We start from the raw sequence: 16,774 nt of genomic DNA, 5'->3' as shown, positions 1-16,774 counted from the left end.
CCAACCAAGACCACGATGAAGTAAAGGGATAAGGAAGTTGCTATAATTTAGGAGGTATATTATATATACAAAATTTCTTAAATTACGTGGTCTAACTTAGGTGCTACAAAGAAGGAATGGATCAACTAATTGGCTTAAATCATGGAAAGAGGATAATATAGGACACTTGTTGTGCATTGGCTTTAATAGATGAATGAGGCCAATAACATGTCTACATTCATTATAACTGAAGTATATATATACGTCAATGAGTATATGGCGTGAACGAATTCAGGACCAGAGAGCAAAACATGGTTAGAAACGTCGGACACATGGCATCGCCGGAAGAATACTGTAGTTCGTGAGTCAGCTCAACGTGGGACAAATGTTTTGTTAAGAGATGATGAAAGGGATGGGGTGATAGGACATGGGGTATTCTTGTAAAAGGCATGCATGTCTATAAATAGAACACTTAGAGCTGCATGTAACTCTCCCTCAATGACATAAAACAACTTTAAATACTTGGTCATTTTATTCCTGCAATTTCAATACAAGTTAATTTCAATTCATTTACATTTATTATTATTATTATTATTATTATTTTTTACACTATCTAAACTAACATCCCCAATGGTCAAGATATCATCCTTAACAATAAGTGAGAATGAGAGACCCACCAAATCACTTAAAAAGTGCTTATCAACATACACCGCCTCACACACAGTCTAAAAACACTCATGACCATTGCCTACGAAAAAGTAAAAGACAACTTCTAGAGAAAATGTGCATGACATCAGCCACGATGTCATAGCATCCCCATCACCAAGCCACCGGCAATCACAAACTTGTAAACCCCAGGAGCACGCCGCCGGCGAAAGGAACCGAACCACCGACCAGGCCACGGACTGCTTAAATTGAACCCTATGACTAGAAAATGTTGGAAATAGTGGCCTAGTTACACACACAACTCTATACTATTTGGAAGAGAATAAAAATGGAGGAAGAACACTTTTTATTTCACTTGATCATACTCTAAAATGACTAAAGTACATGATTATATAAGCCTCACATATGTATGCATAACCATGACATTTAAAGGCCTAATTACATCCATTATTCCCACTAACATAACCATTAGTAGCATAACTCCCACTAACATAGTATTTAAGAGACTTAATTCCTATACCTCTTAGTCTTACATAACCTTCTCCATCAAGACCATTTACTACCCCACTAACATGAAATGCACACATGCATCATGTATGCCAAATACTTGAAAATATAATTACAACTAAAATTCTAAAATCAAGTTTATTTTCAACACCCCCCTTTAAACTTGATTTTGTAACTTGAAAGTAAACTTCTTATTGATCTTGGGGGCTCGATCAAAAGTTTGTTACTTTGTCTTGATTTCCACCTCCTTCAATTGCAACAATCTTCTTGGCCATTTCCATTGATGTATATGGCTTGTGAAAAATCTTCAAATGCTTGTTTGATGTCTTCACATAATTATATATCATCCTCTTTATATAAACGCACTATCAATCTTTTTTCTTCTTGAATCTTTTATGACTCTTCAATTTCACATATGCTTCTTCTTTAGAGTCAAAAAATAACTCCATATTCACCCAACCTGTGTCAATTACAAAACTCTCCAAACCATTTTTCAAAAAATAATTTGAGAAATTATTATCATCTTGAGCTTCAATCTCATACTTCGTTAGAATAACTTTCTCCAATAAAAGTTCATCATTCTCCAGAATATGAACACAATTATCATAATATTTGATTTTGCTTTCCAATAGAGATGAATATGAAAAAATCAAAATTTTATCAAATAAGTTATATCTAACTTCTTTGAATTTGGAATTCGGAACCATACCTGAAACTGTTAACTCACCAATTTCATCAACTTTTGCCTCTTCTTTAGCACTTTCTTCTTCTTTAATTTCTCTTTTCACTTCAATCTCATCAACTTTTTCAATATCTTTTTTAACACCTTTCTTTATCTCTTCCTTATTCTCTATTTCACTTTGGCCTTCAACTTTTGAATCTTCAATTTCTTCAACTTCATTTGTGTTGTACGCCTCTTCATTCTCCACAAATTTCTCCTTAAGACTTTCATAATCAGCCTTCGTAAACTCATCATCCTCAATGCATTGTACCCAATACTCCATGGGTCGTGATTCACTTCTATGATTAGAAACGATGGTCTCGATCATCTTCCAAACACAACTTGGAGTTTTGGACTCTCCAAAATACTCCCAAATTTCTTGATGTATTACTTTCTGCAACACTACCAATGTCTTTTCTTCTTTCTTTTCTCGAAGCTTGTTAGACATGCCATTCTTTGGCTCTAATCCAACAACATCCCACAAATCACATGCTTTGAGATATGAAGTCATGATGATTCTCATTCTCCTGTAATTAGAGAACATCATCTTCTTACTAAGAAAATACATTTTCTCCCCTTCATCATCATCAAGGAAAAACATGTTTTTCTCAAATGTTGAACCTTTTAGGATCAACTTCGTCAGGCCTTCAGGATCGTCTAGGTTCTGAATATAAAATCTGGCTCTGATATGTTGAAACCTAGCTCTGATACCACTTTGTTGGCTTTTGCTCTGATACCACTTTCTGACTTTACTCTGATACCATTTTGTTAGAAATAGTGGCCTAGTTACATACACAACTCTATACTATTTGGAAGAGAATAAAAATGGAGGAAGAACACTTTTTATTTCACTTGATAATTCATATTCTAAAATGACTAAAGTACATGATTATATAGGCCTCACATATGTATGCATAACCATGACATTTAAAGGCCTAATTACATCCATTATTCCCACTAACATAATCATTAGTAGCATAACTCCCACTAACATAGTATTTAGGAGACTTAATTCCCATACCTCTTAGTCTTACATAACCTTCTCCATCAAGACCATTTACTACCCCACTAACATGAAATGCACACATGCACCATGTATACCAAATACTTGAAAATATAATTACAACTAAAATTCTAAAATCAAGTTTATTTTCAACAGAAAACACCAAAAACAACATCCATTTTTTAATAGCAAACAGAACTCTTCACCACGGGCCAACAAATTAAAGAACAGAGCATCCCACTAGGATAACCCAGATGCGTCGGCAACCGAGAATTAGGAGAAATTGATTTCGCCAACCAAGCCCGACACGGTGAAACCTTCACCCAAAACGAAAAGGGAGGCAAACCACGAGATCTGAAAGGCAAAAGACACGAAGATAAAATAATACTAACATAAAACACAAGAACTAAAAGCAATACCGGGATCTAAAATAAAATTGTGCACTGATGGGTCATCAAATCGTCCAAAACAGAAAACCCCCGGATACACATCTCGCTGTGCACAGTTGCCGGTTCTACAAGGAATGAAAGGAAAACCTAAGAGCACCATAGAGGAAACCATTCGGAACAAAAGAACAAAAGGAAATTCAAAGAAAATACTCTGACAAACAGAGAATCTCTTAAGAAAAGAGAAAAGGAGAAAGGAAAATTTTGATGAACAGAGAAGAGAAACCTGGATCAAGATGGAAAGAAGAGGTGGAGGATCTTAAGGGTTTGGGGTTGCTCTCTCTAGCGCTGCCCCAAACCCTTCACTCTTTAACATATAGCGACTTAAACACACGTTTGTAGGTTGTGATTGAAGAAGTGTAATTTATTTTTTTTTCTTTCCTGAATATTGTATTTTTTTGTTTTATAAATATTCAAAAGAGTATAATTACAATAGGAGACTGATCTCCTATCTCTTAAAAAGAAATTGACATTCCAATTCCAGCAAACAACCTATCTCAAAATAAAAAACATTACAAGTCAAAAACAATCAAAAGGTCACCTAAACTAATATTTAGAAATGTGATTACATGAGAGCTCCTGTTCCTGTATTCCTCCATGTAGCATGGCATTCCTATTGGACCATATCTTCCAAATGGTAAGTGGAAAAATACCATTTAAGCTCTTGGATTTAATAGACTTGGACACAATATTAGGCAAAAACCAGTCAACAATGTGATTCAGACTTCTAAAACTTTGATCCTCAATGTGCAACATATCAAAAATCCCTCCCCAAATCTCGGAAGCAAATTCAGGAAGTGTAATTCATTTACATTAATGCACTTGCACTTTAATTCATTAGTTAGCAATGTAGTCTTGTTAAAGTCAAAGTTCTTCGAAGGCACAACGAACCATTCACAATCGCCTGATCGTTTCAACAGGTGTTCCTCATGTTCGATTTTTTCTTAATCTTTTGAGATTCTGGCACACCTGCACACTTCCAGTGTCCCAATTTTGTGCAAACACAGAGCCACATCTTCACAATCAACACTTTGCAGATCTTTGAGTGCAAGTACCTTACGTTGCCTGGATCAGGCTTGGATGACGGCCAAATGATGACTGACTCGATTCTTTAACTGTCCGGGTCTTTCAAGACGTCATCCAGGTCAAGTGGTAGCGGCACCACCGCCGACGGTGGAGTCGATTGGAAGACTGTTGCTTGCACCGCCACAACGGAGATTGTGAAGAAGAAGCGAAGCAGTTTATCAGCTTTTCGGGCGGCGTGTCGATCGATATAGTTTTCGGTGATGAAAATCTCCCGGAAGATTACGCCTCACCGATCACCACTTTATTAATATGTGTACGGACGAGAGAGAAATGGAGTAAGGAGGTCTGGGACCTTTGGGAGGGGTGAAGAGGAGGAAAAAGACGGGGATATTTAATTGACATTTTACATAAGGATATTGGAACAATGCGAATCACTTTTTAAACGTATAAAGGTTTTCTTAAATAGGTTGGGTTTTATAATTTTATCCCTACATTTAATAGAGCAGACATGTTTCATGTTTGATCTCAGTCCAGAAAAATATAAATTACATAAAAAAAAAAAAAAAAAAAAAATTGAACTCAAAGCAATACATTTTTAACCCACTTGAACAATCCAACAAACACAAACAACAAATCAAAGCAACACAGAGAGCACAACAAACTCATATACCAAAGAACAAGGGCCTGTTGTATGTACAGCCACATGGTACAATTAATAATCATCCGGGTAAACAACGAAAACACCCGGCTACTTCATGTTAATTTAATTTAACTTTTTTTGGTTTTCTTACCGTAGATATATATCATTTTATTTAACCTACAAACACAACCTTCATCAATACCATAAATTATAATACAACACCACCACCGCCGGCGGCGCAGCTTTAGCTGCCTCCGACCTGGGCTTCCTGTTGTCCAATTAGCTCCGGCCTAATTTTCTTATCCCACAGCTCATGGTACAAGTCTGCATTGCCAGCTCTTTGTCTAACCTCCACAACCACCAAGTCATCGGTCAAGGCAAAAACGTCTAGCCGAATAGTAAAATTACTATCCTGCCCTTCAAGGTCCAAGCCAAATTCCTTCTTTCTCCCTATCCTAAAGTTCTCGCGCTTGGCTAGTTCTTCAACTTTCTCGATTATCTTCTCCGGTGAACCGGCTGATACCAATCTCTCGCCGTTGTTCACTGAGCTACTCGACTCATCGAACAAACCGGAGAGATTCAAACCAGACGAGAACGAGATTATATCGAACGCGTTGAGTGAATTACCTTTTAAGTCGTCTTTGAAATCGTCGATATATTCATCGTGAAACTTCACCTCTTTGTAGTCTTTCTTGAACCAGGGATCATGGGTGATCTGATCAACGGTGATCCTCGTCTCGGGATTCGTGTCCAGAAGCCGAGACAAGAACCGTTTCAGATCATTCGACATCCATTTAGGGCAACGAAACTCGCCTTTGTAGATCTTCTTATACATCGTCATGAGATTCGGATCATTGAACGGAAGATAACCGGCGTTCAACACGTAGAGGATGATTCCGCATGACCACACATCCACCTTCGCACCATCGTAACCTTTCTTCGTCAGAATCTCCGGCGCCACATACGCCGGCGTACCGCACAGAGTGTGTAACAGTCCGTCGGGTCGGATCTGATTTGTGACAGCACTGAGTCCGAAATCCGTAACCTTCAAATCGCCTTTGTCGTCGACGAGGAGGTTCTCCGGCTTCAGATCTCGGTGGTAGACCCCACGCAAGTGGCAGTACCCGACGGCGGAGATCAGCTGCTGGAAGAATTTGCGGCTGAGATCTTCGCTAAGCCGTGCCTTTGCAACCTTCGCGAAGAGCTCACCTCCTTTGACAAACTCCATGACGAAGTATATTTTGGTCTTGGTGGCGAGGACTTCGTAGAGCTTGACGATGTTGGGGTGGTGCAACCGGCGCATGATAGAGATCTCGCGCTTGACGTTGGACATCAAGCTGGTTCCGACGATCTTCTTCTTGTTGATGATTTTGACGGCGACGCTCTGGCCGGTCCTGGTGTCTCTGGCGTGGTAGACCTTGGCGAATGCGCCGCAGCCGAGGAGCTTGCCGAGCTCATATTTGCCGAACAAGGCGTTTTCCGACGACGCCATTGTGGTGGGTACAACATGTTCGATCTCTGGCATGGATGATCCAGAGATCGAACGGACTTTTCGTCGATCAGAAGATATGGTAAAGGAGGATAATTTGTTTTCCGAGCGAACGGAGGCGCCCGAAAATAGGGATTTGGTTGACTGGAAGATTTTTTTGATGAGATTTTGAAGAAGAGAAAAACAAGTTGAATTGCGATTTTATTGGATGTTTGGGGAGTTTGTGTGGCTTATAAGAATAGGAGAGCTGCCAGCCTGCCATAGCCGTGACAGCGAGGAAGAGGAGAGAGAAAGAGAGGTTTCTAGTTGCTTGGAATTTTCCATACGCGATACACGTGGCAGTTTAAGGGCTGAAAAGTGAACACGGGTTGTACATGTTTTTCCGTAGCCCAACTACGTGTTACTGTAATGTAAATTTTTATTTTTATTTTTATTTTTATATATATAAAAAACTTATTACAACAGTAAGATTGAGGTCCACAAAAATTCAAAGCGCGAAAGTGACACTATATACTTTTGTACTTAAATTTCTTTATTATCAAATGCAAGTTCAGTTTTTACTTTTAAATTAAATTTAATTACATTTTAAAAAGGTCGATAGTTTATTTTGTCGGTAAACATGTATGATAATTACTCTTTGTCATATCTTCTTAGTTAATTAGCTCAGTAATTCATGGGATTTTTTTTTAAAGTTTCAATATGAAATTGAATTCTCCACTTTACATTTAGAAATGTTAGAAAATATCAATATCTAATTTAATTAGATTGTACAGCATAATTGACGGACTATTTTATTTAAGAGTCATTGATTTCTAATGAAGAATATATATATATTTATTGTTTATAAGAAACACTCATCTTGTCTTTTTAAAAACTCAACTCTTAACACCTACTTTCAGAGGTAGATCATTAAGCCAGAAGACGTTTTGTCATTGAAGTAATATCATAATTGTTTAGGAGTTAAAATTGATTATTTGATTCTTTATTGGAGGAAAGAAAGAAAAAGTAATCAGCTAGTGTGCTTTTTAATTTAATCAAACTGAATTCATAGCTATTTTATACAAAGTGATCGATGATTGTGGAATTGAAACTGGGAATTGTTTAACATTGAGCTTCAATGTAAAAAGGCGTTCAAGATTTAAAGTAGAGTGGGTGGACCTAAAATTACTTTCTCTTTTGAAATGAAGACTGGACTTGTGGGTTGGAGGTTGGAAGGTAAATTTTGCGAAAAACGCGTGTTTGGACTTATTATTGATGGCTGGTCCACAAGTTCGTCAGACGGTGGCCGGTGGCGGTGGGTGGGTGGTCGGTATCTAGCACTCTAATATTTAATTATTTAATCCGGCAAGGTGGCAATAAAGGATTTGATGCTGATATAATGATGCAAACAATTGCATAGAGTCTGATTATAAATTCAGACTTCTACTTTAATATATTTTTTAAAAAATGGATATTCATTTGATGCATTTGATCAATATATATATATAAATATTTGTCCATGTATTGAGGGCCTGTGTAATTTCCCGAAAAAAACAACTTAGACGTTTTTAATTACATTAAAGAAAAGGCTAAAAAAAAAAAAAAAAGGTTTACTTCCCCGCCTTTGTTTAAAATACATGTTAAAAGTATGACCAACAATCAAATAGACCTTAAGCACAGAATGATCCCCAGATTTTCATTGTTATATTTGTTTTTATATATAAACAAATTTTTTTATTTTTTGATATTGCGAGTCATATCTCATCTAATATTTAACTTTTTAAAATTGTTTCTAATGGTTGTATCCTATATCATTTTTAGTAGTCCTCGATCTATGCAAATTAGCAGCCATACGTCCTACTTTTATGCAAATTATTTGAAAAAATTAACAAATATTACCTAGTACGTCAAAATTTTAACATGGAGCCACTTCATCTTTGTAAATCATACAAAAGGTCAAATTGGTGGGTTTCCCCTAAACACCATATCAAAATTTAGAGATGCATTGAATCTCTTAATTTATTTATTTATAATATTTAACTTTCAAAACTCTGTATATATAGAGAAAACACATATATAAGTTATTGAAAACTAGATAATAGATTCATTTCGGATATGGTCAAGCAGTTTACTTGCTAGATTTTGGAGTTTAGTAAGTTCAAGTCTAGAGTTCGAGTCCCGTTGGGTGTTCTTTGTGGGTAGCCTCTGCTGCCTTTGCGGTGACTTATCCGATCCGAGTAGGGAGGTGCCCTTTTGAGTTCTTGGAAATTAGTAGAGTTGTTGAAGAATTCCAAGAGTTTGTGCAATCTCGAACATTCGGGTTAACAAAAAAATAAAAAAATAAATAATATAGATAATAGGGACACGAAGATACATCAACATCACACAAGACTGAAGAGTAATGGACTTTTAGGTGTTGTTCATCATCTTCAGGAATGTGTGATGGACCTAATTCCACGTATGAAACTTAGTTACAAAGGAAAAGGTGCGCATTTGAAAGTTAGATTGGGTTTCGCATTTTAATCCAAAAAAATCTGCGTCCACATTAAAACATTTTGTTGAAACCATTACATATATATATACATATATGTATATATATATATATATAATCAAAAAATAAAAATAAAATAAAAAATTTCAGTGAGAGTAACTTCATAAATTTTTTAATACAGTTGGGATATTCCCTACCACTAGTCCTATGGTCCCATTGCGACTGGAGGGAGCCTAGGAAACCAAGGGTGAAAGGTGTGGATGTGATTAAATGTACGACCCAAAAACAAGTTTAATGTCGATGTCTTATCCTCGAAAGTCCTTGCCATTTAAAGCTTTCATTTTCGTTTAAAAGATAATACGGAATATGTGTTTACAACCAAATAAGGAGTCTTTTCATTGTTGTAGCGTCAAAATGATATGATTTTCTGTCATATGAACAACATTTTGTCTTCATGTAATAATAATAATAACTTTTTAAAATAATGATTGTGTTAAATCTTTTAAAACATTTCATAATTTATCATCAAATACATATAAATTTTTTTACTCCGAATAAACAAATATTTTAAAATAATAATAGTGTCAAGTCTTTAAAAATATCTTATAATTTTTTTTTTTTAACAAGACAAGAAGGGTTAGAAATTAGATTAGTAGGTATAAATAGTCGAAACCTGTCGCTCTCAAAATTCACCAGAGGCACTAACCACTGGACTATCGTGACATTTGCAAATGTTTCATAATTCACCATCAAATACATAAAATTTTTCTGCTCCAAATATAATAGACAATTATCGAGAATTAAAGAGTCTTTTCGTTATTGTAGTGTTAAAAGGTCTAATTTTTTGTCATCTGAACGTCATTTTTAGTTAAACAAATAAGAAGCCTTTATGTATTAATAATAACAGTATTATTTTTAAATGATGGTGGCATCATATCTCTTAAAATAATTCATAATTCACAATCAAATACATACAAATTTTTTGCTCCAAATATAGCATACAATTATCAAGAATTTTTTAAAAAATAATTTTAAGAGGAATCGAACATTAAAAAAAGTGAGAAGAATGTTTGCTATTAAACTATTTCCTTTGAAATTATTCACCTTTAAAAATATAGTTTTGAATTTTATGGCAACATGGGCAATTTATAGTTTTTATACCTTCCGGCATCAGCAGGTAACAAGATTTCCAAGCAAGTTAACGTGTGAACTTTTAGGTGGAAAAAAGAAGAAGAAAGAACGTGTAAACTATTGAGTTTGATAGGCATATCCGTATAATAGTAGACACGTGTAAAGCATTTACCAAACTTCAGTAAAAAATATCATATTTTGATGTGATTGTACATTTTGTAGCAACCTTTGCTTTTATGACCCCTACAAAATGAAAAACACGTTTTCATGGCTTTTACAATTTTATACAATTATTTTACTTGTGGGGACATATAAAGCAGATCAAACCAACCTAAAAAAGAAAAAAATATTCATACACCATTTAAAAATAAATTGTGTATGAATATTTGTAAATCATACAAAAGGTCAAATTATTAGCAAACATTTGTAAATCATAACATGGAGCCACTTCATCTTTGTAAATCATACAAAAGGTCAAATTGGTGGGTTTCCCCTAAACACCATATCAAAATTTATAGATGCATTGAATCTCTTAATTTATTTATTTATAATATTTAACTTTCAAAACTCTGTATATATAGAGAAAACACATATATAAGTTATTGAAAACTAGATAATAGATTCATTTCGGATATGGTTAAGCGGTTTACTTGTTGGATTTTGGAGCTTAGTAAGTTCAAGTTTAGAGTTCGAGTCCCGTTGGGTGTTCTTTTTGGGTAGCCTCTGTTGTCCTTGCGGTGACTTATCCGATCCGGGTAGGGAGGTGCCCTTTTGAGTTCTTGGGAATTAGTAGAGTTGTTGAAGAATTTTAAGGGTTTGTTCAATCTCGAACATTCGGGTTAACAAAAAAATAAAAAAATAAATAATATAGATAATAGGGACACGAAGATGCATCAACATCACACAAGACTGAAGAGTAATGGACTTTTAGGTGTTGTTCATCATCTTCAGGAATGTGTGATGGACCTAATTCCACGTATGAAACTTAGTTACAAAGGAAAAGGTGCGCATTTGAAAGTTAGATTGGGTTTCGCATTTTAATCCAAAAAAATCTGCGTCCACATTAAAACATTTTGTTGAAACCATTACATATATATATATATATATGTAATCAAAAAATAAAAATAAAATAAAAAATTTCAGTGAGAATAACTTCATAAATTTTTTAATACAGTTGGGATATTCCCTACCACTAGTCCTATGGTCCCATTGCGACTGGAGGGAGCCAAGGAAACCAAGGGTGAAAGGTGTGGATGTGATTAAATGTACGACCCAAAAACAAGTTTAATGTCGATGTCTTATCCTCGAAAGTCCTTGCCATTTAAAGCTTTCATTTTCGTTTAAAAGACAATACGGAATATGTGTTTACAACCAAATAAGGAGTCTTTTCATTGTTGTAGCGTCAAAATGATATGATTTTCTGTCATATGAACAACATTTTGTCTTTATGTAATAATAATAATAACTTTTTAAAATAATGATTGTGTTAAGTATTTTAAAACATTTCATAATTTATCATCAAATACATATAATTTTTTTGCTCCGAATAAACAAATATTTTAAAATAATAGTAGTGTCAAGTCTTTAAAAATATCTTATAATTTTTTTTTTTTAACAAGACAAGAAGGGTTAGAAATTAGATTAGTAGGTATAAATAGTCGAAACCTGTCACTCTCAAAATTCACCGAAGGCACTAACCACTGGACTATCGTGACATTTACAAATATTTCATAATTCATCATCAAATACATAAAATTTTTCTGCTCCAAATATAATAGACAATTATCGAGAATTAAAGAGTCTTTTCGTTATTGTAGTGTTAAAAGGTCTGAACGTCATTTTTAGTTAAACAAATAAGAAGCCTTTATGTAATAATAATAACAGTATTATTTTTAAATGATGGTGGCATCATATCTCTTAAAATAATTCATAATTCACAATCAAATACATACAAATTTTTTGCTCCAAATATAGCATACAATTATCAAGAATTTTTTTAAAAATAATTTTAAGAGGAATCGAACATTAAAAAAAGTGAGAAGAATGTTTGCTATTAAACTATTTCCTTTGAAATTATTCACCTTTAAAAATATAGTTTTGAATTTTATGGCAACATGGGCAATTTATAGTTTTTATACCTTCCGGCATCAGCAGGTAACAAGATTTCCAAGCAAGTTAACGTGTGAACTTTTAGGTGGAAAAAAGAAGAAGAAAGAACGTGTAAACTATTGAGTTTGATAGGCATATCCGTATAATAGTAGACACGTTTAAAGCATTTACCAAACTTCAGTAAAAAATATCATATTTTGATGTGATTGTACATTTTGTAGCAACCTTTGCTTTTATGACCCCTACAAATTGAAAAACACGTTTTCATGGCTTTTACAATTTTATACAATTATTTTACTTGTGGGGACATATAAAGCAGATTAAACCAACCTAAAAAAGAAAAAAATATTCATACACCATTGCAGTATCAATTGCAAATTTGCAATCTGGGTAATAAATGTATTATATATTATTTTGTTTCGGTAGAAAATGCATCAACCTTAATTCAACAACCTTTCAAACATTTTATTATTTTAATTTTATTTTATTTTTACTTTTTTTTGTCATTCAAAGAGAAAAGATTTAAAGTAAAGATGCAGTACATAGGTATAAAGCCAAATCAGAAAAGACATACAAATCATGAAATAAAGCAAATAAATGAAGAACATGCTCTAAATTTGTGGAGGAAACAGAGCCCAACACTCTGTAAACGGAATCACAACGGGAGAAATGGAGAGACCGAAAGGTCTGGCCATCAGCACGGCAACGGCTCCAAAGTTGTAACCACAAGGCGCTCCGACACATAAAATCCCACACAAGATCCAATCAAGGAGAAAATAATCAAATCTAAGCGGGAAAAAACCCAAAACCGGCCTAGATCAGAGATCTAATCAAAAGAGAGCAACAGATCTACCAACGTGAGACGAAAACGAAACAAATAAGAGCAGATCGAGCCGAACATAAATAAAAACGACCTAAAAAACACCCGCAGAACGCACTTATTTAAACACGTCGGGTTTATTGCATTCGGGGGAGGCAGTAAGCAGCTCCCCACTCCCATGGAAGGGAGCACCAAAGGAAGAAGACGATGGCTACTATAAAGAGAGAAAGGTAGAGAGAGGTGGGAACGTTTTGAGCGTAAAATATTTATAAAAATCTTAATATTTTTTTGATTGTCTTAAAATATTTAGGTAGGAAAAAAATATTAAAATTTAACAAAAATAATTTATTCATTCATTTTCAATAAACTATTTCACATGCACCACTTGATGGACTCAACATTAATTTTGACCTAAACATGCCAAAACAAACCGAAGGTCTTATAATTGTCCTTCCACTATATTTTATATAACTTTATGGCAAAGTAAATTAGAATTCAATTCATGTTGTCTACTAAATTCAAAAGTGAAATCAATAAGCGCATAACAAGTGATGAAAAATGAACCCGATTTGATCTAATCAACATTGTAAGAAACAAAATGAATTGAACTAAAATACTAACTGCCATCGACATGCCCAATTAAAATTCTTTTTCCACATAATTAGATTTTGGCTATCAAACTCACTCGAACACGTGTGCATCTGTTCGAGTTTCCCTAATTTAATAAGAATAACAAAAAAATGAAGAGGTGGTATGTCCGACGCTCTTCCTATTCTAATCTCATCTTATGAAATGTAAGACCTCTAACTGAATAACGCTGAACTTCTTGCTCAAAAGACCAGAGGCCCAGCCCAACTCCTTTGTTAATACATATTGGTCAGTGATGCTTAGTTTAGGACAGAAGCCCAACTCTAGAAGACCTCACTGGATTTGATCAATATTGGGCTTGGGCCTGGTCACTAAGCTAGTAAGCTATTGATGGCAGACGCAGACGCAACATTGGTTTTCGGAATTTTAACTGGGAGTACTTCCAAGTTCCAACAGATACAGATTCCCTCTCTTTTCCCCAAAAATACGAATACTAGCCGTTCCTCTCTCTCTTTCTCGTCGTGTGCGTACTATATATATATATATATATATATATATCGGGAACATCGAAAGCGTGGAAACAGCGTCGTTTTATGAGCAGAGCCTTCGATCAATCTATATCAGATCAATCGAAGAGTATTCGAAATCAAACTCTGTAGACTGTAGCTCTTCACTCACTATTTCATTTAGATCTTCGATGCTTTCGGGTTGTGGAGGAACATACATTGTGGTATTGCACAGGTAATGTCGTCATCTCGTCTGGTTGTTCTATAACTCAGGGTTTCAAAAACTTTTTTTACTCTGGTATTGTTGCCTCATTTGAATCTTTACTTCTGTCAAAGCTAAATCTTCTGTCTTGAGCTGTTTTGGAGCTTCTAATTTCAAAAATAAAAACAAAACCCTTAATTTTGTGTTCACTTTTTTAAGTTTTAAGCTCAAATGCAATTTTTTTTTTTTAATTTTTTTTTTTATTCAATTGATTTGAGTCCTTAGAACCAGATCAAGCTTAAACCCTAGTGTTCACTTTTTCAGTATTAAGCACAAATGCAAATGCTTTTTTTTAGTTAGTTTGTAAATTATTGGAGTATGTTCCAATTGATTTGAATCCTTGGAACCAGAGCAAGCTTAAACCCTAGGTTAGTTATTTATTTTGTTTTTGTGTCTCTCTCTTTCTGCTTTTTTCTTTAATGCTTTATGCATTCTTAGATCACTTCTCTAAGAATTTTCTACCTTATTCTGGAAAAAGAATTAGCTTAAGTCGTTTAGTAGTAACTAGTAGATCTTTTTATCACTAATCATTTTTGAAGGGTTTGATAATAGAGTCTGGGAATGGAATATGCAACTAAACCATCTTCTAGATCTTCTTCAAATGTATCCGAAATTGTCCTTAAATTAGCCAAAGTCTGCAGATTTAGGTCCATTGGTGTCTTCTCCACCGAAAATCCCAACCACCACCAATACCCCAAGAACAACGACAGCAACAACAATGCCTCATTCACTGAAAACAGCAGTGATGTGACTGAGGAGGCGGAATGCCAAGATGAGAAAGTTCATCCTCAGCTTGCTGAGATTTTAAGTGAAACTAGCGAGTGTGCCAATGTGGATATGTTGAAGTTGTTTGACGCTATCTCAGCTATCAAATCAGCTTATGTTCGGCTCCAAGAAGCTCACATTCCATACGATGCTGAGAAAATCAAAGCGGCCGATGAATTGGTTGTGGCTCAGTTTCAAGCACTATGCAAGATTAAGCGTTCCTATAAAGAAAAGCAATTTGAAGAAGCCAATGCAGTTTCTGTTTGTTCAGCTCTTCTGTTAGCAGAAATTCAAGTTCACGAGAGGCTGTTGAAGAAACTGAAGTCCCAAATCAAAGTCAAAGACGCTCAGATACTCAACTTACAGCAAGAATTTCAGGATTTGGATTTGAAGAATAGAAAATTTGTTCAAGAGTTCAGGCAGAGAGAAAGGGAGAATGTGAAAGTTTTAAATATGTCTTCATTTGAGGAGATCGTCAAAGCAGCTTCAAAGGGCATTCATGATTTTGCCAAGCCGTTAATTGGCTTGTTGAAGGCTTCGGGTTGGGATTTAGACAAGGCAGCAGACTCGATTGAAGACTCAGTTTTGTATTGCAAGAGGTCCCACAAGAAGTACATATTTGAAGCTTACGTTGCCCGGAGGATGTTCTATGGTAATTCAAACCAATTCTACAATGTTGATGGCATACTGAATTTTGATGACCCCATTGATTCTCTAATCAGAGAACCAGATTCGAGTTTTGCCAAATTTTGCAGAACGAAGTACCTATTAGTAGTTCATCCAAAGATGGAAGCATCGTTCTTTGGGAATTTGGATCATAGGATGTTTGTGTCTAGTGGAAGGCATCCCAGGACACCCTTCTACCAAGCCTTCGTCAAAATGGCCAGGTGGATTTGGGTTCTACAAGGGATTGCAGCCTCATTTAATCCCAAAGCTGAAATGTTTGGAGTCAAGCGAGGAAGCAAATTCTCAGATGTTTACATGGACTGTGTAGACGATCCTAAAGAAGACATGGTTGTTTTTGACGAAGGAAGAGCAAAATTGAAAGTTGAGTTTATGGTCATGCCTGGATTTAGATTCGGAAATACATTGGTCAGGTCTCTGGTTTATCTCTCCAAAATGAGATCCTCTGACAGTTAATGGTAGGAGGACGAGCTCTTACGTACTAACTGGTATTTTAACAAAACCTAATCCTTTTTGTTATGGATTTGTCCACTGCTCTAAATGTTGAATGTGGGATGTTGATTCACTTTTTGCCCCAAATATTGGAGTTCGTGTCTTTGATAAGTAGAACTACTTTACTTTCGGGATTGAACCCACAAGTTCAATGCTTGTACTTTTTGGGGAATGTCTTTTAAATTTCTCACTTATGAAGTGAAGGGATATTTTTCTTTTTTGACTTGCCAAAAGAAAAGATTATTATTATTATTATTTTTTGCTATCTGAATTTTAAGTAGACATTCAGGGAAAAAAATTAAATAAATTTATAGTTTTTGATACTGTTGTATTAATCACATATATATACATGTTGATAACTGATTATTGTATAGAACTTGCCATCTTAAGTATGGGCAGTAGGACGATGAATCAGTAGACTCCATTGCTTGATTTAGTTTTTTTTATTAATTTTTATAGATAAAAAAATT

At 34.9% G+C, this 16,774-nt stretch overlaps 2 protein-coding genes across 2 annotated transcripts; one reads left to right on the top strand and one right to left on the bottom strand.

The window, feature by feature from the left end:
- Positions 1-4,995: 4,995 nt before the first annotated feature.
- Positions 4,996-6,707, bottom strand: LOC132269269 (CBL-interacting serine/threonine-protein kinase 11-like). Its single transcript, XM_059770408.1, has one exon. The coding sequence runs from the start codon at positions 6,511-6,513 to the stop codon at positions 5,233-5,235; it is 1,281 nt and encodes a 426-aa protein (XP_059626391.1). The 5' UTR covers positions 6,514-6,707; the 3' UTR covers positions 4,996-5,232.
- Positions 6,708-14,851: 8,144 nt separating this feature from the next.
- LOC132268387 (protein GRAVITROPIC IN THE LIGHT 1-like) lies at positions 14,852-16,505 on the top strand. The gene has a single exon (XM_059769241.1). The coding sequence runs from the start codon at positions 14,925-14,927 to the stop codon at positions 16,266-16,268; it is 1,344 nt and encodes a 447-aa protein (XP_059625224.1). The 5' UTR covers positions 14,852-14,924; the 3' UTR covers positions 16,269-16,505.
- Positions 16,506-16,774: the final 269 nt, after the last annotated feature.

The sequence above is a fragment of the Cornus florida genome, unplaced genomic scaffold (genome assembly GCF_030987335.1).
Source record: "Cornus florida cultivar Cherokee Brave unplaced genomic scaffold, ASM3098733v1 CherokeeBrave_3.0.0_Hap2_Chr08, whole genome shotgun sequence".
Classification (NCBI taxonomy): Eukaryota; Viridiplantae; Streptophyta; class Magnoliopsida; order Cornales; family Cornaceae; genus Cornus; species Cornus florida.
This window is presented reverse-complemented; position numbering and strand designations above follow the sequence as displayed.

Excerpts from the sequence above, each read along its gene's own strand:
- LOC132268387 (XM_059769241.1), top strand. The coding sequence starts at position 14,925 with ATGGAATATGCAACTAAACCATCTTCTAGATCTTCTTCAAATGTATCC.
- LOC132269269 (XM_059770408.1), bottom strand. The coding sequence starts at position 6,513 with ATGCCAGAGATCGAACATGTTGTACCCACCACAATGGCGTCGTCGGAA.